We start from the raw sequence: 26,185 nt of genomic DNA on the forward strand, positions 1-26,185 counted from the left end.
TATTTTGGTTCTTATAACTGATTTTTTTATGTTCAACATAAACAATTTTGCAATTCTCAAGTAATACAAATTTGTAAAACATTCATTCATTCATTCATTCAATCAGTCCAATACATATATACTCATAGTAAAATATATCAGAGAAAGAATAGAAGAGAAGATATAGAAATAAAATATATCAATGAAAAAATAGAGAAAGGATATAGGAATAGAAGAAAAGATATATGAGATATAGGAGAGACAATAGGACAGGGGACTGAAGGCACAGTAGTGCACTTATACACATCAATCTTGAATAGTCTAAGGGTAAAATGTTGGAGGTTAGGGGCAGGGCCGCCATCAGGAATTTTGGGGCCCCATACAGCCTAAGTGTCTGCCCCCCCCCGCCATTTTAAAACTACTTTTTTAAAGTTTTTAAGAAGATGTTAGATAATCATCTGAAAATAGCTGTAAATAAAACCCGATGTTCCCAGAATTAACTTTATTCATAAGATTATGATAGCAACAACTTGACCTTAGTTTTACTGGAACTATAGAATAATCATATAATAACCGCTGATGTTACAGGCCGTATAACTATATAAAGAAGGAACTGTGAGGATAACAGTTCAAAAGGGACGGGGGTGGTGTTTGTTATGGTGTGTTGTTTTGTTGCTTGTCTTATAAAATGCAAATACAAAATTTAAACAAACAAATAAGTATATTGTAAAATGATAGATTATGTACTATCTTATTTTTTTAATGTTTACATAATAACTACTTTAAAAAAAAATCATCTGTCTGAAGTAGTGTAGGATTCCTGTCTAAGCAGGGGGTTGGACTAGAAGACCTCCAGGGTGCCTTCCCACTGTTATTCTATTCTAATTATCCAGGGGGTTGTGTAGTTATCAGTGGTATTAAAATAGGAGCTGTTAAAAAAAACAACAACTACAATTTCATATTGCTTCACATCTCAATATCCTTTTCGATCTAGTTTTTACGCCCATCGGTGAACGCAGGTCTGAACGAGCCCGTGGTATCCAAGTTAATTTCAAAGTACACTGCTCAAAAAAAAGTGAAGGGAACACTTAAACAACAAATATAAACTCCAAGTTGTCAATCAGCGTTGCTTCCTAAGTGGACAGTGTGATTTCACAGAAGTTTGATTTACTTGGAGTTATATTGTGTTGTTTAAGTGTTTCCTTTATTTTTTTGAACAGTGTAGATCAGGGGTCCCCAAACTTTTTACACAGGGGGCCAGTTCACTGTCCCTCAGACTGTTGGAGGGCCGGACTATTAAAAAAACGTGTGAACAAATCCCTATGCACACTGCACATACCTTATTTAAAGTAAAAAACAAAATGGGAACAAATACAATATTTAATATTTATTCTTCCTCTTTCTCTCTCTCTCCCTTTCTCTCTGTCCTTCTGTCTTTCTAATTCTCTCTCTCTCTTTCTCTCTGTCCTCTCTTTCTTTCTTTCTCTCTCTTCTCTCTTTTTCCCACTCACTCTCTTTCTATCTCTCCCTCTTTCTCTCTCCCTCTCTCTGTCTCCTTCTTTCTCTCTCTCTCCCTTTCTATCTCTCTTCTTCCTTTCTCTCTCCCTCTCTCTTTCTCTCTCTTCTCTTTCTCTCACTCACTCTCTTTCTATCTCTCCCTCTTTCTCTCTACCTTTCTTTCTTTCTCTCTCTCCCTTTCTCTGTCCCTCTCTTTCTTTCTCTCTGTTCTTCTCTTTCTTTCTCTCTGTCCCTCTTTCTTTCTCTCTGCCCCTCTCTTTCTCTCTCTCTTATCTCTCCTTCTCTCACTCACTCTCTTTGTATCTCTCTCTTTCTCTCTCTCCTTCTCTATCTCTCCCTCTTTCTCTCTCCCCCTTTTTATCTCTCCTCTTCCTCTCTCTCTCTTTCTCTCTCCCTTATTTTTTCTCTCTCTCTCTTTCTCTCTCATGCACCACACCAGCAGCAGAGAGAGAAAGAGAGAGGTAGAGATCGGGCGCGTTACCGGGTGGTGGAGGCGGTGTGGGGCCATGTCTGTGTGTGTGAAGATGGGGAAGGGGGGGAGTTTTGAGGAAAAGATGGAAATGCCTCGCCCCAAAGAGGGAGCGAGAGAAACGCGCTGGAAGCGAGCTAGACAAATGGATGGAGGCCAAGGTGAAGCCGGATGACAAGCAAAGCAGGTCCGCCTCCTTCGCAGAGGGGCGCGAAGAAGGTTGGCGCAGCCCAACGTCAGACGGCGGAAAGTTTGCTGAAGTCCACTGGCAGCCCGTCTTCGTGGGCGGGCGGGCGGAGGGGCGAAGTGTTCAGCGAGCTCTTCGTCGCCCTCCGCTCTCTCTCTTTCTCTCTCATACACCACGCCAGCAACAGAGAGAGAAAGAGAGAGAGCGGAAGGCGGCTTGCTGGTCCACGCCTGCCTGGATAAGCGGTCCCGCATGGCCCCAGCGCCGTGGCCACCACCGGGAAGTCGGAGAGCAGCTTCTTGACGAAGCAGCTCGCTGAGGAAGTTCGCCTGGCCCACACTCGACGACTCGTCCACCAGGAAGACCAGCTCCAAGCGGTCGCTCTTCTCTCGCAACTGCCTCACCTGCCGCTTGAAAGCACGCCCGAGTTTCTCCACTCGGTTGCCCGCCGCTGCAGCGGGAGACACCGCCAACGACGTCCCGGCGGCACCTGTCTTGAACGGAGCCGAGAGCGCCGCTAGGGAGCTCAAGTTGAAGGGGCGGTAGAGGTTGCGCGGCTGCCCGGGTGTCCATGCCAGAGCCCCGCCGACCCATAAGCACATCCCGGCGAGCCACCACATCCCTCCGGGCTCGTCCACCGTCTATGATTAAAGTCCTTTTAAAAAAAAATCCCTCGAGTTTCCTCACGTCGGGCCCGCGCCTTTCCCCCCCAGATGGCGAAATCTCCTCAGTCGCCTCACCACGGCGCGCACGTGGCGAGGGCTGGCGCGCGTTTGTCTCGGTTTGGCGCTTTCCCGCTTAAAAATAAAATAAAATTATAATTACCCTCCTTTCGCCGCCCCCCTTGTAAGCCCTTCTCTACCTCTCTCTTTCTCTCTCTGCTGCTGGTAAAGGCAGGCAGCCGACAAAAGAGGGAGGGTACAGACTGGGCATGTGCAAGGAGCCGCTGACTGCGGGCCCCAATTTGCCCGGGGCCCGGTACGGCGCTCCCAGTAGTACCCGTCTATCGGCGGCCCTGGTTAGGGGATGACACTATGGAGTCTGGTAATGAATTATACACTCAGACAACTTGATTACTAAAGTCGTATTTTTTGCAGTCAAGTTTGGAGTGGTTAATATTAAGCTTGAATCTGTTGTGTGTTCTTGTGTTGTTGTAGTTGAATCTGAAGTAGTCGTTGACAGGCAGTACATTGCAGCATATGATCTTGTGGGCAATACTTAGATCGTGTTTAAGGCATCGTAGTTCTAAGCTTTCTAGACCCAAGATTATAAGTCTAGTCTCATAGGGTATTCTGTTTCAAGTGGAGGAGTGAAGGGCTCTTCTGGTGAAGTATCTTTGGACATTTTCGAGGATGTTAATGTCCGAGATGTGGTATGGGTTCCAAACAGATTCAATGCCTTTTCACACAGAAACAGTGGAACTAGTTTTTCAAGTTGATGTAACTTCATCATAAAATAGTTTGAATAGTTGTGTGAAGGGATGTTAGTGGCTGATCACTGACAAATGGTTTAATATACAATATCATGGACAGAAAATGTTATAGAACATTATACCAGATTTCCTCAAATGATCAAACGTTGGAATTGCAATCTCACAATATAAACTTCCTTGATTTTCTTATGGAAAAAACCCCCCAGAATATGAAAAAAGAAATGAATAGAAAATTGCTACCTTTAGGCATTTGAGGTATTGATGGTATTTACCTACAATCCTTTTTATCTGAAGGGAAGGATTCTGGTTTTGGATTTCTTTCTTTCTTTTTTCTTTTTACAAATCTAAAAATGTTGGGTAATACCAATAGAAATAGAAAGCTTACTGTTGATTTCAGGAAATCTACATTTCATTGGTTGAGCCCTTTCATACACTAAAGTGTTGACAGTTTATATATTTGTATATTTAAAGAGGGCTTTTCTTCCTTAGTAATGTATTTTTATGAATCTTCAGTTTCTTTGGAGTGCTACTTTTCAACATTAATCTCATGGACTAATTTCACACATTCCAGTAAGCCATTAATCATTGTTTACAAACCATAATTGCAGGCTTTGAACTGTGATAAATTTTAACAAAAAGAATCACATTTTGTAGCCTGTCACACTTGTAATCCTGGTGGGATTTGGTCTGATCACACCCAATTCCTACATCCATGATGAGGGACAACATTCCCAAAAAGGCAGATGTGACCAGATAATCCAAGGTCCACTACTTTTAAGAGTGTGCAAAACATATGAGACGTGCTAAAAAGGACCGGATTTTGGATTGTCAGGACCAAGGTTGACCTATCTCTGTTTTCAACTTTTCTCTGTACTAAGATTCCTAAGTATCTCAAAGAGAGGTCTCGAAACTTGGCAACTTTAAGACTTGTGGACTTCAACTCCCAGCAATGATGGCTGAAGAATTCTGGTAGTTGAAACCCACAAGCCTTAAAGTTGCTAGGTTTGAAGACCCCTGGTTTAAAATTATCTGAAACCTATCTAAAGGAACTGTAACTATCTAAAATTAAATTGGCAAGAGTCTAAAAGGATGAACAATGAAAATAATTATGATAACATGTATATTTGTGTGAAATATTAATCTATGGCATATATTAATCTATGGCTATGACTGATTCAGTCCAATTATCTGAGATTGCATGACACAATTTAATATAAATTAAATACATTCCCTCAATAGAGCAGACTAAAATGAGTTGGCCTTGGTGTGTCTCAGAGTGGTTTATAAACCCAGCCATTATAAAACAAATGTATCAGAAAAAAGAGAAAAAGCAAAGAAGATAAGAAGTTAGGGTATAGTTCAGAAGAATTTCTGAATTTTTTCCTGGATTTTCTGTTAAATTGGAAGTATTGATCAACTAGATGTCATTAAGTTGATGTCCACTCTGAGTGACCACATTCTCTCCCCAGGAGTAATGGCAGATACTCTGGGTCATTATTGAGACAAATTGAGCCAATTAAAACTTTTTTCTAATTATAAATGTTTAGAAACTGAATGTTCCAATTACTTTAAATAACCTTCTTAATCATATTTTTGAAGAGAAAGAAGTCTTGTCAAAAAGGAGTAACAGAAAATTTTTAAAAATTAATTCTACTAGCTTTAACCTCTGATTGAAAACTGACATTTCAAGTGATTAATTGCTTAGCTTAAATGGCAAAGTTGACAGAGCTGTCAGTCTGTATTTTCAGTGGTACACTTTCTTTGATCTGCCAAATTAGTAGAAAAAGATATTTAAATAATTTTTAAAAAGTAATGGACTTCTGTACAATTATTCAAAGGAAAAAAAGACAAAGTAAAAGTGGAATTCTGTAGAATTTCTTTTGGTAATTGAGTGCATGAGGGCCTACCACACCTAAATAATCACTTATTGGCTAAATAGAACAACCACAGGAATATTCAATACATTGAATATGTTCTTTCAAAAATCTATAAAATGTGTAAACTGTCAAATTATGACATTATAGACAATTATAGAGTCAAATTATACAACATCAAAAAGACAACTTTAGCAATAGCTCTTAGACTTATATACCTCTTCATATTACAGCCCTCTCTAAGCAGTTTACAGAGTCAGTATATTGCCCCAACAATCTGTGTCCTTATTTCACCAACCTTAGAAGGATGAAAGGCTGAGCCAACCTTGAGCTAGTCAGAATCGAACTTCTGACAGTGAGCAGTGAGTTAGCTTCCAATACTGCATGCTAACCACTGTGCCAATACGGTTCTAAAGAAGTTTGATGTCATCAAAATCCCTTCTCCCTATGCAATTGATATGAAAAATACGTTTGAACTACCGGACAATATTGAGAAAATGCTGTTGCAAGAACTTCAATTAGCTATGATTGAAACAGTAGTTGAACATATGCCATTTGAGTAGCCAAAGAAGAGGCAGAAGTGACTCTTAGATGAAACCATCAGAATAGCCAAGCAAAGAAAGGCAGTCAAAGCAACAGACAAATGGGAGGAAGCAAGGAGACTGATTGTAGATTTCCAAAGAGCAGCAAGGAATGATATCAATGTTTACTGAAACCAGCATTTCTAGAAGAGGACTGCATGAAGGGCCGCACCAGGAATGCATCTGCACAGTTCAAAAATGAACACTGTTTACTGGTCATAAAAGCATCATCAAAACAAGGGAAAGAACTGTCTGACCAACGAAGTGTCACTAATGGATGACATAAATATACAGAACAATTGTATGGCAGCAAACAAAGAGGCCCAGCCACCCCAGCATAATGGGGGCAAGCAATGAGCCAAGGTCCCAAGTACTGATACCATCCCTGTAGAATTGGTCTGGCCTGAACCACTACCATCAATCACAAACTTTTTGTGTCACAAAATTTGGGAAACAAACACGTCACAGGACTGGAAACAGCCAGTATTCATTCCAACTGTAAGGCTTATTCCAATTACTGCATAATTGTCCTCATTTATTTATTTTATTTATCGGATTTATATGCCGCCCCTCTCCGAAGACTTGGGGCGGCTTACAACATATAAAAAGACAATGTACATCAAAATCCAATTAATTAAAGTTAAGAGTTAAATCTAAAAACCAGAAAATGCACACATATCCATTCAGGCAACAAACCCTGCATACATTCATTGGTCGGGGGCGGTGTCTAATGACCCCAAACTTCATCCCTCATGCTAGCAAGATTCTCCTTTACATGATACAGCAAGGTCTGGCATGAGTGTCTAAAGGGAATGATCAGCGGTTCGAGCAAATTTCAGAATGGATTGTGGCACTTGTGACCATATTGCAAATCTATGCTGGATCATGAAAAAACCCTCAAGAACATGAAAAGAGCATCCCATCTTCTTTATTGATTATAAGAAATTTGTTCATGTTGATCATTACGAGCGGTGAAGAGCTCTAGAAGACCTGGAGGGGTCCAAGACCTGGGTAGGTGTAGTTATTGTACACAAATCAGCAAGCCACTACATGAACAGCATGTGGAGACACTGATTAATTCAAGATACAAAAAGAAGTGCAGCATGTTACCGTTTCATTCAACGTGCAAATGTGACCAGGAGGAAGCTGAAATTTGAAGAATTTTAAAAATGGGAGTAAAGCTCAGAAGAAGGAACAGAAATAATCTTTTATTATTGGGATTGGGATTTATTATGGGATTGGGTGGCATAGAAATCAAACTAAATAAATATTTTATTTTAGTGGCTGATTTTTAACAAACTTTTGTAAGGGTGTAAGGATGAGAACTACTCTTGATTTGTAGAGACAATTTATTTATTATTAAATTTATATGATGCCCATCTCACTATCCAAATCTCTGCTTCTTACTTTTTCTTAGTGTATATTCTGCCGGCGTGTCCCAACCGCCTGTAATTACAGGGTAATTAGTCCAGAAAGACACATACCACATGATAGAAGGAAAACCAAAAGTTTTTATCAACAGAAAAGCAGGTTAAATGCAATCCAATTTCTCACCCAGTAACTGGGAAACTGAGTCCAAATTCCAAAGTCCAGAAAGTCCATACACAGTCTTCAACAGGGAAACAGCAAAACCATGATCTTGACAAACTATGAATCAGATAAACTTCCACAAGGCTAAACCAGCACGCTGTTCTTTTTATCTGTAGCACTAATTACAGCAGCCCCACCCAACCTACAGGTGACCTCACATATCTCCTGTAATAACCCTTCAGTTGTTCTCTCCTATGCATCACTCTACGCATGCGTGGATCTGTCATAAGTTCTTGTTCAGAATCCAGGGATGATAAGGATGATTGATCTCCTCCTGGGCTGTCTGCCAAACTCCCCCTTTCACTGCTATTCACACTTCCTTCGTCAGAGGAGCCTTTGTCGGGAGATTCTATCGGGAGCAAAACAGGCCTGTGGCATGTGGATGTTTCCCCCACATCCACCTCCACATTCCTTGGGGCAGGAGTTGGGCCAGAGCCAACCACAACAGTGTACATGGGACCTTCAGTGATCATTCTTAGGTGGGGATGGGGCAGAGTCTATCTGGGAAAGGTCTTTTTCTGGATATGCTGGCCTTGCCCGATAATGTCATTTATTATGATAACCAGTATCTCAAACTACTCTACAGAAACACATTGGTGGTCAATACAGGTTGTATAATAGTGGTGTTACTTGATCATAATAAGAATTTCCCGTAAACATTTAGTTGCTTACATTTAATAACCCACTGAAGATTCTGAAAAGGCATCTATAATTTTATTACAATTGAATTATTGTAACACAGACAAGAGAAAAGAAAGGCAGGCATGACCTTCAAAGACTCCTGTTCCACATAAGGTCTCTACTAGTAGTGGGTTTCAATTGCTTTAACTACTGGTTCGCTATCGGGAGTGTGTGTGCATGGTGCTTCTGCGCATGCACAGAATGTTTGGGTGGGTGGGCGGAGCCTCCCATGGTGCCATTACTGATTTGCCTGATCCAGGGTGAACTGGTAGCAACCCACCACTGGTCTCTACTGATCTGCCAGCTGAAGCCGATACCATTCCTGGCCACAACTTCCGCCTATTCTACCTAGGAAGATCTTTAAGTTGCAGGCTTGCTCTCCCATGGAGACACATCGACAGTCTAGAATCAATAAACTTTTGAATTAATTGCCATTACATCTTCCTTGAGTTTCAATCTGTTCTTCCCAATTAAGATTCCAATAGTTTCCACTTATCAATTTTCTGCTATAACCTCCTTAGTTGAGCCTGGAGTGGAAATGCACAATTGAATATAATCATACCAAATCAGCAGATGACCTTTCTCTGTAGTTTCATGTATAGTAAAAAGTTTTTTTTTTAAAGTAAAAAAGACGTGGAACAGAAAGCAGCATGGAAAAACATCTGAGTACAGGTGGTAGAAAATGCTCCTCAAATCTTTTAAAAATACAATAGACAATTGGAGATGCTCTGCTGCGGTAGTCCATACTAAAAGGAGAAGCAATACTTTTGTGCGCCATCTGCAGATTTGTTCATCTGAGCTAACCAAAGTTGTGGGAGAATTAAAGTCTGTTTTTCAATCTCTACATTTGAAATTACAACCTTCTGAATTTGATGCTTTCAGCAAGTTTCTTAGAACTGAGATGAGCTCAACAGACTATTTTAGATTTCAAGTCAAGAGAAGGCCCAGGTGTTCTTCCTCTGATTAAACTAGATCAATTTCAATCAATAATTCTGATGAAATGAGTGGTTGTTTTGGGCAATATTTGTCCAATATAGTTTATGCCCATCTGCCAGGAAGCTCTGGAACTGGTTGCTAAGAATTATCACTGTCTTTTTCACATGGGGAATTGCCTCTTCGTTTAATAGAGACACTTATTTTAAGAAGTTCTCCTTTGCTTCTCAAGGGAGGTCAGCTTCCCAATTCCAGGCCAGTTTCCAGGTAGCTTCTCACCTGCAGACGGTCCTAAATGAAATGGATTCTAGATATAGCTTTTGAGTAAGTTATGAGAATTGAGGCTGACCTGGTCAACCTAATGGATGATCTTCATTTAGATATAACAGAAGGTAAATTTTGATTGTCATAGATCGCTTAGCAAATTTTGATACTATTGACCCTGTTTTCCTTCTGGACTGGACAGTTGTGAGGGGGACTTCTATTCCATGGTTCTTGAGGTCCTCAAGACTTTATTTTGTCCTTGATACGTCTAGACATTAACTGAAACCATTGAAAAAACAGGAGATTTAGAGTGAATTGTTATTAGCATAACAGCTACATTCAAATCCACTTCTCTGAGTCAACATCATCAGGCAATGGTGTCTAAACATCTACCCAAAGATAATTATGTCATGGAAGATGGAAAAACGGTTGAAACTGAATTCAAATAAAATGGAGATACTCCAGTTATGTGTGTGGGATCATAATTCTAGCATGGTGCTAAATCTGATTGCTTTAGATCAGGGGTGTGAAACTCAAGGCCCGCAGGTGGAATCTGGCCTGCAATGTGGTTGGGTCCAGTCCACTGGGCCGGCCTGGAAAATGTAAGGGGGCTGGCCTGTGTCACTTTGGCTTAGTCTACCCACATCACTTTGGCCCGGTCTACCCAAGAGGAAATATTGGGCCAGTGTGGCTTTGGCTCGATCCACCCAGTGCAAAGAGGAAACATCACGTCAGCATGGCTTCGGCCTGATTTACCCCTCAGCACTGAGCTGAGAAGCCCAGCAAATAGCTGAAGAGATTGTGCTTGAGTGGGCCAAGCAAACAGGCTAGGTAGCTGGCCAGTCTGCCCAGCAACAGGCAGGCAGACTGGCCACTGGCACCTTATTGGTCTAGCTAGCCCAGCCTGTTGACCTAGCCTGTGCAAACACAGCCTCTTCAGCTCTTGGTTGGGCCTCTCAACCTAGTGCCTGGCCTGGTGCCAAACCCAGTGAGCAGCATCAAGCTGGCCATACCCACCCACTTGGCCACATGCATCTAGTTGGCCAGGCACACCCAGCCCCTCCAGGTAACCACAGTCCTGATACGTCCCTCGATGAAATTGAGTTTGGCACATCCCCTTTAGATCTCTCTCTCTCTCTCTCTCCTTTATCCACTGTTGACCTCACTCAATTCCTAAAAGGTCAATAAGGGGCGTGCGTAAGTGCACCAGCGTGCCTATTGTCCCCTGTCCTAATATTTCTCTCTCATTAGTATCATGTATATAAACATTGTTATATCTTTGTATACTAGTAATATGTATTTGACTAAATAAATGAATAAATAAATAAATAAACAAACAAATTTTTTAAAAAATGAAATACTGTAGATGAAATCTCCAAAAGCAGAAACATAAACTTTTTAAATATCTTAAAAAATGTTGCATGAACATCCTTTAATCAACTTTGGCTTCTAATGATAAAAAACAAAAGTGTCTTTCCTGATAATCTTCCAAGTTGATTTTTCGCTGCAGACCTCGGGGTGTGTGTGAGATATCATCACAGCGGGTCCATGAAGTCTTGAAGAAATGTTATGATTTAAATCTTGAGTTAACTCTTGGGGGTGGAGGTCCGTGGCCATAAACAATATTTAAAGGGGTCCATGTTGAAAAAAAGGTTGAGAACCATTGTTGTAACACATTTCATGTATATCTGTCCTCATCAAAATTCAGCAATCAAATTGCCTCGGTGGTGCAGTGATTAGAGTGCAGTACTGCCAGCAGTTTGGCAGATCGAATCTCAGTAGGCTCAAGGTTGACTCAGCCTTCCATCCTTCCAAGGTTGGTAAAATGAGGACCCAGATTGTTGGGGGCAATATGCGTCCTCTCTGTAAACCGCTTAGAGAGGGCTGCAAAACCACTGTGAAGTGGTATATAAGTCTAAATGCTTTTTGTAAGCCGCCCCGAGTCTACGGAGAAGGATGGCATAGAAATCCAAACAAGCAAGCAAGCAAGCAAGCAAGCAAGCAAGCAAGCAAGCAAGCAAGCAAGCAAGCAAGCAAGCAAGCAAGCCAGCCAGCCAGCCAGCCAGCCAGCCAGCCAGCCAGCCAGCCAGCCAGCCAGCCAGCCAGCCAGCCAGCCAGCCAGCCAGCCAGCCAGCCAGCCAGCCAGCCAGCCAGCCAGCCAGCCAGCCAGCCAGCCAGCCAGCCAGCCAGCCAGCCAGCCAACCAACCAACCAACCTACTTACCTACCTACCTACCTACCTACCTACCTACTTTCTAAACTCAACCTTTTGGACTTGTTGAGGTAGCACATATAACAATTATTTGCTTAACTATGGCTTGTGGACTAAATCCAGTTGGACTGGATTCACATATACCACATTTGAGCTTTGAGATTGCAACCAGAATGTCCACAAACACTTTCTTTGGGGCCTGCCAGTCTCTGTGAGTCACCTAATTTAAACAAAATAATTCTTTTTTTTTAAAGGCTAGGGAGCAAGGATGGGTAGCATAATGCAAAGTGGCAGGTTATCATCTTTTCTACTGAAAGATATAGCTCTTGTTATTCTTAGTACATATAAAGGCTCAAGTGGGGTTTTTTTTGGAAATGCTCCATTCTTGCCTAAAAAAAGAGTAAGGTGAAAGGACTGATAGTATTTTGGAATGAAAGGGACAGAGGGTAAAAGAGGTAGCAACCTTAATAGTTTGCCTTCTGGTTAATGGGCTTGTTATGGTAGCCTTTTTTTCAACATGCTCAAGAGGTATTCACCACATCCATGATGTGGTTATTGGCCAAAATATTTGGAGACCAATGCCTTAAGGATGAGTCTAAGTCCTTGTCTCATTCACATTTCTGGGCAGGTCATCCAACCTACAACTATCTTCTATTCACATGGGTACAGAAGCTGAACTTCAAGTTCTTCCATGACAGTGTTTTTCAAACTTGGGTAATGTTTTGGTTGGCTCTGGGCCAGCTCCTGCCCCAAGGACTGTGGAGGGTGGAAATAAATTGGTCTTTATTCCACTGTTTCTAATCTTTACACTAATAAAGAGCATAATCTTTATACTGTTACTATTTTTAAAAACTTGAACCATTTGATACCCAAGATGAGACTTCCTCTTCCAAGGCAGAGATCATCTTGGAAAGTTTATTTTCGAGGCATTTGGTTGCCACTTGACGTCAACATTTCTCTGTGGTTGCACCATATCTGGGGAACTTCCCAATACAGTACTGGGATGGCCATCTGCTCTTGTTTTAAACCAGTTTTAACATGTATCTGTAATAGCCAAAAAGCTTATTTTAATTTAATTTTTTCTTCCAATGTGAGAATTAATTGAAATAGGTTTTAGAATTATTTTTATGTCTTGCATGTTAATTTAATTTAATTTATTTCCAAAGTGAGAATTAATAGGTTTTTAGAACTATTTTTATGTCTTGCATGTTATAATTATTATTAGATTTTTTTACAGTTGTGAAAAATCCAAGGACTGTGTACTGATAGGTAGTGTTCTGACCCAGCTCCCCAAACACAACAAACCCTCTGACGTGAACTGAAAAGATTCCTTCATTAGGAATGCTGGTAGCTTCGGCAAAAAGTTTATCTTCCAGGCTAACAAGTCCAGCCGGCTGGGAGATGAATAGTGGTCTGTCACATCTGTCTGTCTTTTATCCCCAGACCTAGGGTGAGGCTTCACTAACAGCTGTGGCTCTTCCTTCGCAAGGATCGAATTTTCACAGATTTCCAATGCTCTCCTGTACCTTCTGTGCATCTGTGCATCAGGCACTGGACCCAACTGCTCTTCCTCTTTTCATCAGCCACTTCCAGACCTGGGCGCTGTTGACTGTCTATCTGAGGGCTGATAGATGCCTAGGCTCCGCCTCTCTCTCTCTCTCTGTGCCAACTCCATTTTCTCTTCCCCTTAAAGCTTCCAGGTTGTTTTGATGCTGACTCCCATGCCTCCTCCTCCTCTAATTCGGCGGCTGGACGGGCTGGCGGGTGACAGTCCACAATAGATCCCCCACCCAAGAAACATTCAAGCAAAAAATAAACTGGTTGTTATCAGTTCTGAACTCTAAATCTACCCTTAACCCATCCCACATCTGAAAAAAAAATATAAATTCTTTATTCACACTGCAGTTAAAGCAGTGTTTCTCAATTATTTTCTGTTACAGCACCCACAGGAAGAAGTAAACATTTCATGCCCCCCCCAACTATCCACCGGGACAGTTGTTTGCAATATTCAGCACATTTTTGCTTAAAAATATCCAAGCGGCTTATCAGCATGATTGGGGTGTAATGTGTTTAAGTGACACCTTAATTTATTTGGCTTCATGCTGTCCACTACCAACGTTTTTAGACATAGTAAACATACTGGTCTTTCCTTGTCTCCCACCGTAGTCATGGTGAAGCCAAGCGCTACATACGCTTCATCATATTTCCTCATCTTAGCTTTTAGGAGATATTTGTCTCATTATCTCAGTCTCTCTCCTCCTTTCATTTCATCCCTGTTAAATATTTTTCCATGGTGTCTCTTAAGGGTTTGTTATATGCACCTGTATCTCTTACTCTGCTATTGTTCGATGCAAAAATCCCCTACTCCCTATGGCAAAAAAAGTTTTGTGACCCCCCGGCATTGCCTGCGCCTCCCGAGCCCCCACTATTTGAGAAACACTGAGTTAAAGGAACATAATGTACAGTATATAGATGTAAACTATAAAGAAGCAACTGTAGTCAATTTTCATTCACAGTATTGACTTTCTGCTGTTTTTAACTTCATATTTGTAAAGACGTCCATTAATAGTACAGATAGTTCTTGATTTATGATTGTCGCTTAGCGACTGTTCGAAGTTCTGACAGACCTATCTGGACGATACTAACCACCCCAATTCAAAGTTCAGACAGTTAGTTCCCCTGCCCCCCGCCCAGTCACGTGACTGTACTTTGGGTGCCTGGCAATTGGGCAGCATTTACAGTCATTTTCAGTGTCCCATAGTCACATATTACAACTTTTTTGCTGAAAATTGGCATTTACTTCCAGTAACCACATGCATGGTGAACCCTTGGTTTGATTAATTACTGTACCATTTGCTTAATGACCTCAAAAAGCATCATAAAATCAGTACAGTCATGTGACCAACCCGCTTTATGAGTTCTGATCATGATGGGCTAAATTATAGTAATAACATGAGGACTACCTGCCTTTAGGCAAAATAAGGAACAACTCCTTATACAGGCTACTGCCTCTCTTCAACCAACTTCATTATATAATTAAGCACTTGTTTATTTTTATAGGAAGTTTAAAATTTAATGAAAGTACTTATGCTAAAGAGAAATTACTTCTGCTCATCTTTCAAGACATGGAGATAAACCTATTCACAGAGAAGGAAGCTGCCAGGTAATTAATGGGAGTCATTTCTGATTAAACATCATGATTTGGCAACAAATATTTTGAACTACGGTATGTAGATGTACATTCTAGGTAGAAGTATGTGTAGGAGTCTTAAATATGTTGGATTGTCAGTTTTCCAAATGTTCTGCCTGGTTGGTTGGTGCTGACTAGAAATTCTAGCAGCTAGAGTTGCAACATATCTGAAGATTACTACTTTGGGAAAAGCCAGATTAAATCATACTCCATTATTGCCAGACGACAGGTGCTGAATAAATATATATAACCAGTTCTTAAAATAGTAATTTTATTAAAATTTACAATTGCAAGGTAAACACTAAAACATACTAAATTTTTTGTTTCTTTTCTTTTTACAACCTTGTAATCCCTTTTATCGGGGTGGAGTTGGGATGATTGAATGGAACTGAGTATTTATTGGCTGGATGCCCTTCCTGACGAATATGCGGAGTTCGCAGTAGATGTTTTCTCTTTGTGCCCTGATGGAGAAATATCTACCACTGCCTAGAATTGAACTCTCAACTTTCCAAGTGGGAGGTAAGTGTCTTTATCTCTAAGTCACTGTATTGCTCAAAAAAGAAAGAAAGAAAGAAAGAAGGAAGGAAGGAAGGAAGGAAGGAAGGAAGGAAGAAAAGTGCAAAATATATAAAAAAAAGGAAAAATAAGAAATAAAAGAACAGAAGTATATAAAGAAATTACTTCCTACTTCATTACAAAGCATAAACAATTTTAATAACTTACCACCTTCTCTTAAAATACAATTGCTTTTTCCCATATCCCACTTATCAATAAATAAATCCTTAAAACTATGCCATTTGAATCCTGATGCCACCAAAAGACCACTAAAAACCCTGCTGTTCTGTTCGAAAAAACTCCCTAATCTTATGTCTTCGGAGAGGGGCGGCATACAAATCCAAATAATAAATAAATAAATAAATAAATGTTCCCGGGTCTATTTGACCCGGACTGCAAATTGATCATTTTAGGTACTTATATTTGGTCTTTTTGAAAGCTTTTTTCACCTGGAAACAAGTTTGAACATTTCTGCACACAATGGAATGAAAATTGAACTGAAATAATTAATCCTTATTGGTTTATTTTGCACATAAGTGTGCCACCCCCCCATTTTTGTGAAAGTTTTTTCAATTTATGGATAGTTTTGCTTGCAAAATCCATTCTATTTTACTAAAGTTGGTGTGGGATTGGTAGCTTGAACATTTCTGCACACAATGATATGAAAATTGAAATGAGAAAAGTAAATCTTATTGGTTTATTTTGCTGATATAATGCATGCCCCCCCGTTTCTGTGAAATAGTCTTCACTTTATGGATAGTTTTGCTAGCAGAATGCGTTCTATTTTGCTAAAGTTGGTGTGGGATTTGTAGCTTGAACATTTCTGAACATAATGATATGAAGATTGAACTGGAAAAATTGATGCATATTGGTTTATTTTGCACATAAAGTTATTTCAATTTATATAAAAAATATGCTGTTAATTTCAAACTTACATACTTTTTTTTAGTAAAATGGATTTCTTTCATAAAATTAGTTCTCTGGCTACAATGTGGTTGATTTTCAAAAGGATATTCCAAATATTTCTAGCCAAATATGTATATAAAGTGACAATAATGGCACACAGCAAGGCCGAGTGGGGGGGTGGCCCTTTTGTGGCCAAAATAAACCAATAAGAACCATTTTTTTCAGTTCATTTATATTTTTCTTATGTTCAGGATTGTTCAATTTAGTATATCAAACCTTTTGGGGGAAAATTCCTTAGGGATTTGTAGCCTTAAAAAATATAAATTGACACGAAATTCAGAAACGATGGGGGGAGGGGCTTTTTGATCAAAATAGAAATATAAGTCTCAATTTTTCCAGTTCAATTTTCATATCATTATGTTCATAAATGTTCAAACTAGTTTTCCAGTTGAAAAAGTTTTCAAAAAGACCAAATTCAAGTACCTAAAAAAAATCATTTTGGTCCGGGTCTATATGACCCGAACAGACTAAACGTGACTTTTTTTTTGCCCAGAAAAAAATGTTTTCCCCCACCCCCACAAATATTTTTTTGATGATCAGCATTGTTAAATTGAGTAAATGAATGCCTAAGATTTTAAAGAATATTTCGGATTTGGACCATAAAAAAATAATAAGTGAAAATGGTTGCAAGCAGCCGAGGGGGGGGAGGCCTTATTTCTGATGTTAAAAAACCAGTAAGAATCATTTTTTTCAGTTCCTTTATATTTTTCTTATATTCAGAAATGTTCAAGCTACCAATCCCACACCAACTTCAGTAAAATAGAATGCATTTTGCAAGCAAAACTATCCATAAATTGAAAAAACTTTCACAAAAACGGGGGGGGGGGGCATGAATTATATCAGCAAAATAAACCAATAAGAATTACTTTTTTCATTTCAATTTTCATATCATTGTGTGCAGAAATGTTCAGACTACTTTCCAAGTGAAAAAAGCTTTCAAAATGACCAACCATAAGCACTGCTAATGAAGAGTTTTCGGTCCGGGTCAGGGTGACCCGGGAACAGAAGATTTGTGACTTTTTTTGCCCAGCAAAAACTAAGCCCCCCACCCCCCCCAAAAAAAATCTCATAGAGAGAACTCCTGAAATGATGAAAAGTCATGAAATTTCAAGTTTCAGATATGCAGGGAAAATGTTTTACAGGGGACTCAAACTTGGTTTCGGGTCACATACGACCCGAACAGAACAGCAGGGTTGGATTACCAATCTTGATCAAGTAAGCCAACTATATATTGGATCCTTTTACTTTTAACAATTTTGATTTTTAATAATAATGTCTTAGAACTTTAATTCTTTTGTCCCTTTTCACTTTAACAAGTTTTTTTTTGTATATTCAATAAGGGGAAATTATCTAGCTTACTCTCTTGATTTGTTAGTTGTAATATTTATTTTAATTATTAAGAAGAAGCACGATGATTCAGTGGCTTAATGATGCTGGAGAGGGTCTCTGTCCCAGCAGTTCAAGTCTAGCACTTTGTGGCAGGGTAAGCTCCCATCACTTGTCTCAGTTCTATCTATCTAATAGATCAAAGGCATGTGCTATGTAAGTAGTTAAATAAATACCACTTTGGTGGGGAGACATGTTAGTGCTCTGTGCAGACAGTCAGATTTCTACTGTCTCTGAACTTTCCTGGTTGTTGCGTCTGTTTGTGAGGCAGCTCTGGGGAAGAGAGGTAGCCTTGGGGGTCATTGCAGGAAGAGTAGCTCATCTTTCTTTCTGGGGCAAAGTCAGCTTACCCTCCTGTGGTGCACCTTGGGGATTGCACAATCATGTCCTATAACACAGCAGGTAAATTGGCAGCCAAGCTACTTCTCTGCAATAGCATTGTGGTCTCCTGGCTAGTGTAACTATGCCATACGTATATAATATTAAAGATACCAACCACTTTCTTTTGTATGTTCAGTGAAAGATCTTTTCCCATATCACTCTTATAAAATCTACATTTTAAAATCTACATTTATATCAGCCTCAATCTTGTTCTTTAAAACTTGTTCCTATTCTATAAGATCCATAATATGGATTTTAAAAATGTCCTCAGCACCAACAGAAAGTTTTTATTTAACAATGGTCAAAACTAGACAAACCATTGTTTTGTCTATTGCCCGCTGGCTGTAGAGAAGGAACATATTTTGTGTTTATACTCCTGCCCAGGGATTAATATGGGATTTAATTTGCTAATAATAAAAATTACTGTTGCACTTTATATAAAACACTTGTAGTCTGCTATCCAGAAAGATTCCCCACCAATGCAAAAATGACATGATTAAAATTTTAAAAAGTTATCCTTGAAAACAATTAAAACCAGACATTAAGAAAATGGCAGCATTTAAAAATATATCGATAAAAATAGATCAGTAAAATTATGATTTAAAACCCAAATAAAGGTTTCTGAGTTCAAATAATGCAAACTGAACCCAAAGTCAGGAAACTGCACAACTCAGGAAATAGAATTGCTCTCCCAACCTATCCAAGCAATCCTTAATGTTCAACAATGTCATAAACATTGAAAGGAGGAAACCTAGTTATGACTAGCCTTGAGCACTTCTTGTGAAATTCTGGAGTAGCTAGATTTCAGATAAGCCTAGATTTAAAAACCCTAGACTCTCTTCTATATTGAGGTACTTGACAATTTTCTTTGTAGATGACCATATATATGCATATATGATGTTATGGCTAGCTACCGAGAGCTAAAAAGCTCAAAATAGATCTATCTATCTATCTATCTATCTATCTATCTATCTATCTATCTATCTATCTATCTATCTATCTATCTATCTATCATCGTCTGTCTGTCTATTAGATTTGTACGCCGCCCCTCTCCACAGACTGGTCTCCCTCTATTTCTTTTATCAGTTCTTTACAAATTTGAAAGTATGATTTGGTGTCTGGATGGCCCCTGGAGTGGGGCTGAAAAGGCAAAAGGGAGCAGTGAGTTCCCTCCCATATTTGGATCTGCCAGGTGACTTGACAGAAAAATATTTACATTTCCCCTGGCTCAACTGATAAAAATGAGTACAGCCTAGTAGTTAGAATCTCTAACCCTGGTTTGAATCCTATGTGGGTATGGCTACCTGACGAGAGCTAAAAAGCTCAAAATAGATCTATCCTGGTCTCTCTTTATTTTTAATCAGTTCTTTACAAATTTGAAAATATGATTTGGTGTCTGGATGGCCCCTGGAGTTGGGCTGAGAGGCAAAAGGTAGCAGTGACAAACACACACACACGCATAATGGTTATCTTTTGAGAGCTGAACGCAACTAAATTTCATTTTAGTGTATGCTGATTAGTTTTCATTTAAAATGACACTAAAGTTCCTATCTCATCCTACCCTACCCTACCTTATCTTATCCTAACTTAAATTCTACTCCACTCCACTCTGGATTCTCATTGGATGTCTAAAGAAAAGTGTCAAATCACTGGATTCTCTGACAGTGATTTGACACTTTTCTTTAGACATCCAATGATGTCAGAATCATAAGCATTAATCGTATCTAAATTCCACTGTAACCTGCAAAGATTTCCAGCTGTTTATATCTGTAAACACATGAACAATGTTAAAACCCAATGTTATCATTTAAAAAGTAATGGCAGCTCTTCATCATCCCAAAAATCCTCCAGAACCATTAAAATTTTACTAACTTCTGGAAGGCCATTAGGAACTGTGACAGAAAATAACTATCTGTGAATCCGTACCCATTTCATGATGTAGTACTGGAAGAATACCGCTACAAATCGGTAAGGAATACTATGCATTGCACATAATGCTTCTATGTAGAGAAGGCAGACATCAGTTCATTTAGAAGCCAAGGGTTACCGAGTATTATTACACTTTAAAACTAGCAATTTGAATTGTACTGGAAACCCAGTGCTCATAACAGCAATTGTGTATGACTGTGATAACTGAATCCTCCACGTAAGAACATGAGAAGATCCATGCTGAATTTGGCCAAAGCCCATCGAGTCCAGCATTCTGTGTCAAACAGTGGCCCAAAAATTGTCCATGGGGATCTTGTGCAGAAAGAACCCTCCCTTTCCCTTGACCCCCAACAAATGGTACCCAAGGGAATCCTGCCTGTCTCAACCAACATAGAGGCGGCACTTGGACATTCGTTTCACAAATGAGATGCTGCATTTTGAACCAGTTGCAGTTTCGGAGTAGTCTTTAAGGGAGAGTCCCCCGCAACGAGCATTGTGGCAATCCAAGCACATGGTGATAGAAGCATGAATCACAGCTGACCTTTTGCTCGAAAGGATACTGAACGTACAGGTTTTTTACGTTTAGAAGGGAAGTTTTAAATAGTTTTTTTAACTATTCAGATTTTAGTTCAGATTTTATATTTTATTATAAACTGTCAAGAAATCTCAGTCAGCAGTAGCATATGTTTTATTAATAAATGAATAAAATACATTTATATGTTTTGCTAGTCAATGATGCATAGTACAACTCACTCAACTTCAATCCGATATTTTTTGTGTGTTTAAAATAAACAGTAATGAAAGTAAAACTCAACTTATAATGATCTTATTTCAGTATTTCATTTCTAAAACAAAATCAAATAAATAATATTAACACCTGGTAACACTACTTGGTATGGTAAGCAAAACTACAACAAACTCTTTACAATTTATCTTATGACAGTCTACAGGAATAATTAGATGAATTGGTTTTCCATAATCACCTGCAAAAAGTGTTTCTCTGCATAAAAATGCTTGGGAGAAGTATGAAGAAGTCTTCATATCAGAAAGATGAAGATCATATTTATATAATCATCATCTTTTTGGTATGAAGACTTATTTATTTTATTTTATTTATTTATCAGATTTGTATGCCGCCCCTCTCCCAAGCATTTTTATTTTCTTCTATTAGATCTGATTTAGATAAGTTAATTTTTTAATTTTTTTTTGGTAACATTATATAATGGAGAGTTGGAAAAGACCACTGCAATAATCCAGTTTAATTCAGTTTAACTATAGGCATACTTGCCCTGTTCAGTTCAGCAAGGCTACAGAAAACTGTGCAGATAAATTGTTGACTGAAGCCCAGAGTGAATTTTGAGGATGGGTCTTTCTATCTGCCAAAACCATCTAACAATCATTGCAGGGCTGTTCTTGGCAAACCAACATTAAACAATTGGTCGTAAACTGAGGATTACCTGTAATGAACAACCCTGAGGGTTATTTTTAAATCCACAGATCAGTATCCTTCCTTTTTTCTGCCAACTAGTGCATGCAAATCTCCTCTGTTCACAGATTCACGAAATGACTTAGATTCATTTTTATTTTATTTTAATCAGGTTTCATACTTTCTCTGTTCTTCTTGGCTTCTGATCCTGTTTGTATTTTGTTGGGCCGACTGGACTTTTAATGACTTTATATTCATTTTCAGAGTTCTCAGGATTGCTCTCTCACCTACCGCTAAACGGAGCTAAAAAGCCCTCAGATGTACAGAAAAAGGTACTGAAAGCCATAACTATATGTTACAGCTGTGTTAAGTGCACTAAAATCTGATGTGTTTATTGCATCATTTTATTGCATATCTCTTAGAAACATAGAAACATATAAGACTGATGGCAGAAAAAGACCTCATGGTCCATCTAGTCTGCCCTTATACTATTTCCTGTATTTTATCTTAGGATGGATATATGTTTATCCCAGGCATGTTTAAATTCAGTTACTGTGGATTTACCAACCATGCCTGCTGGAAGTTTGTTCAAAGCATCTACTACTCTTTCAGTAAAATAATATTTTCTCACGCTGCTTATGAATTTTACCCAACTAACCTCAGATTGTGCCCCCTTGTTCTTGTGTTCACTTTCCTATTAAAAACACTCCCTCCCTGAACCTTATTTAACCTTTAACGTATTTAAATGTTTTGATCATGTCCCTCCCCTTTCCCTTCTGTCCTCCAGACTATACAGATTGAGTTCATTAAGTTTTATGCTTAAGACCTTCCACCATTTTTGTAGCCCGTCTTTGGACCTGTTCAATTTTATCAATATCTTTTTGAAGGTGAGGTCTCCAGAACTGAACACAGTATTCCAAATGTGGTCTTACCAGCGCTCTATGCAGCGGGATCACAATCTCCCTCTTCCTGCTTGTTATACCTCTAGCTATGCAGCCAAGCATTCTACTTGCTTTCCCTACCGCCTGACTGCATTGTTCACCCATTTTGAGACTGTCAGAAATCACTACCCCTAAATCCTTCTCTTCTGAGGTTTTTGCTCTTAGCTTTTGCACATTATTATTTGGATTCATTCTTAGCTTTTGAGTGAGTAAGTAAACATCTAACTTTTTATGCACAGGGATGGATTCCCACAATGCAAGAATGGACGACAATGTTAATGGAACTGGAGGGAATAGACAATCTAACTCTAGCTTTTTTTCCTACAGGGAGACAAAGTCTGAACTTTTTGCTTGAGTCTGAAATGAAATTTTAATTTTTAATTAAATTTTTAATTAAATTTTAATTTAACAATTAAATTATGATCCTAGAAATACTGTGAACTATTGGATTTCAGAGCTAAAGATTAATGTATTTTATATTAACTGTACTATATTGCAATTGTACTGAAGAAACAGTACTGTATTTCCTTTCCTTTCCACCACTTTTTTCTTTTTAAAGTCCTTTATTCTGCGTCTTTATATTTTTCCTTTATAGAAATCTAATAAAGTCTGTATACTCTCTCACACACACACATCTAGCTTTTAGCAATGCATGTCTGAAAGTTGATACAAACTTCCTCAAGGCGTCTAACTGGCAAATTCCACAAACCCGACAGGTCCTACAAGCTGCATTGCATCAACATCAAATAGAGACTGGTGCCATGATGCTTCCCAAGACCGCAGAAGAATATCAAGTCAAAGTAGTATCATGTCACACACAAAGGAGTCCATAGTCTAACTCATGATATGCTGGACAGTTCAAATTTTGTTACTAGCAGTCCCAGGTAGAGTACTGAACCTGCAGATCCTTTGCCAATCACAACCAGGCTCAATCAAGCAATTGGCTGACTCTGTCCCAATGGTTCAAGAGGCACCTGGACAAGCACATTTGGGACAACCATGACCTGGACGACTAGGAAACTCCAGACATTTGTGTTGTACAAGCCCTGTGTTGTTATTCCACACAACCCTGTATCCAGGGAGAAATCAAGGAGTTGAGGAAGTACAGTTAAACAAACACGTGACCGCCAAAGGTTATAAATACATCCTGGCCATGCTGCCTCATAGAAGGATGTGTATAGAAACATGTACACACATGTATAAGAAGGGCCATGCATAAGCGCACCAGCGTGCCTACCGTCCCTGTCCTACTGCCCTTGTTTATCTGTGTTTACTTTGTTTATGATTATGTACCAATACCTGCTATCTTGTATATGTTCTGACAAAACAAACAAACAAATACATACATACATACATTTATTAGATTTCTATGTTGCCCTTTTCCGCAGACTCAGGGCAGCTCACAACAAAATTATACATACACACACACACACACATACATACATGTTATTGGTCCATTGGATATATAACTAGCCTGGTTTTATGGCCAGTTGCTACTCAAGACAAATCATCTCCTAAGAGCCGGGGTGGTGCAGTGGTTAGGGTTAGGGTGCAGCACTGCAGGCTACTTCAGCTAACTGCTAGCTGTAGTTCAGCAATTCAAATCTCACCACGGCTCAAGGTTGACTCAAGGTTGACTCAGCCTTCCATCCTTCCGAGTAAAGTGGATAAAATGAGGATTCAGATGGTTGTGGGCAACATGCTGATTCTGGAAACCGCTTAGAGAGGGCTGTAAAAGCACTATGAAGCGGTATAGAAGTCTAAACGCTTATCTCCTTGTACAGTACTGTATTGAGAAAAGATCCACTAGGTTTAAGCTCTAAGAAACCGTACCCGAGAGAGGAAAGGCAGCGGTCACAGAACCCATTCGTACACCATTTCCCATTTATATACCACTTGCAAAAAGATCCCTGTGCGATTCCTTCACAAATTCACCATTCCGGGATTCTCGGTGGATTCCTGGGCTGCTTAATTATTGTCTACTCCCTAGTCGTTCCTGCCGCCTCCTCTTCCTCCTCCTCCTGCCTTCTACTAAGAGAGAAGGCAAGAGAACTTCTGAATCATACTCTCGGCGTAAGGAGAAAGAAGGAAAAAACCCAAGCGGGGTGGAATCGGGACGGAGCTCGTAGTGGAAAGCCGTACCTGAGTTTTTGTCCCGCCGGCACGGTGAATTTATTGAGTTTCTCCATTCTCCACTCCGAGTGGCAAGCCGAGTGGCAAGCATGAAGTGACAAGCCGGTCAGAAGGGCATCTGCGTGCCAACTTCCTAGTTCCTGGAGATCGGGATTCAGGGAGGAGTCCCAAGAAACCGCACCGATCCTCCCGCGGGGGATCTCTCCTCCTGCAACCCGGGAGAAAGCGACTCCGCGCGTCTTTTCGGAGAAGCAAAAAAGGAAAGAAAAACTTGCTCGAGGGCCGGCCGGATTTTCACGTTTCGCCTTCGTCATGTGACCCGAGCCAGCTTGGCTACGAATAGGGTGTTTCTACAAACACGAAGGAAGATCCACACCTATTGGGCGTGCAACCCACCCCCGTGCTGGGCTGCCACTGATCTCTGCGCCTTTGGCGTTTCAAGTCGATTTCGGGGAGGTTCCCGTCTCCTTCCTGGGCTGGAAGGCAATACCTTGATCCTGGAAGAAGAGGTGGCGATTTATATATAATGTTTCCCTTTTACTGGTATCATGTGTATAAATATGCATATAAATATTATTATATCTCTGTGTACCACCAATACGTACTTGACAAAACAAACAGATTTATATATATACATGTCACATGTTCAATTTTATATATATATATATATATATATATATATATATATATATATATATATATATATAACTTATAAACAAATACATTTATATATATATATATATATATATATATATATATATACAGTATATATATATGTCACATGTTTAAGCTGAACTTGAAAATTAAGGGATTTGTATATTAAATGTATTTGTATATTATATATGTATGTAAAATATATAATATTTATAAATATATATTGAATATAAATTTATATATATATAAATTTATTTGTTTTGTCACGTACGTATTGGTGGTACACAGAGATATAATAATATTTATATGCATATTTATATGCATGATACTAGTAAAAGAAACATTAGGACAGGAGACAGACGGCACTCTGCTCCAAAAAAAATAAATAAAGGCAACACTCAAATAACACATTCTAGATCTGAATGAATGAAATATTCTCATTGAGTACTTGGTTCTTGAATGTGCACAACAGCATGTGAAATTGGTTGTCCATCAGTGCTGCTTCCTAAGTGGACAGTTTGATTTCACAGACGTTTGATTTGCTTGGAGTTGTATTGTGTTGTTTAAGTGTTCCCTTTACTTTTTTGAGCAGTGTATTTATATACATATACTAGTAAAAGAGAAACATTAGGACAGGATGGAAGGCACTCTGGTGCACTTATAAATATATAAATAAATATATATTCCAGGGATCGGCAACAAGGAACTGTGAAATTCCACTGGGATTGTCATGCTGAGATAAGATAATAGCAATAGCATTTAGATTTATATACCGCTTTGTAGTGCTTTAACAGCCCTCTCTAAGCGGTTTATAGAATCAGTCTCTTGCCCCCAATAATCTGGGTCCTCCTTTTACCGACCTCGGAAGGATGGAAGGCTGAGTCAACCTGGAGCCGGTGGTGAGA

General features: G+C 39.3%; 1 protein-coding gene across 1 annotated transcript in view; it reads right to left on the minus strand.

The window, feature by feature from the left end:
• BLNK (B cell linker) overlaps positions 1 to 24,940 on the minus strand; it is an 84,388-nt gene extending 59,448 nt beyond the window's left edge. The window contains 4 exon segments of the mRNA XM_070752424.1: positions 24,636 to 24,748; positions 24,750 to 24,833; positions 24,835 to 24,918; positions 24,920 to 24,940. Of these exon segments, the coding sequence (XP_070608525.1) occupies positions 24,636 to 24,748; positions 24,750 to 24,833; positions 24,835 to 24,918; positions 24,920 to 24,940 (302 nt within the window).
• Between the last annotated feature and the right edge of the window lie 1,245 nt (positions 24,941 to 26,185).

This window comes from Erythrolamprus reginae, chromosome 5 (genome assembly GCF_031021105.1).
Source record: "Erythrolamprus reginae isolate rEryReg1 chromosome 5, rEryReg1.hap1, whole genome shotgun sequence".
NCBI classification, from domain to species: Eukaryota; Metazoa; Chordata; class Lepidosauria; order Squamata; family Dipsadidae; genus Erythrolamprus; species Erythrolamprus reginae.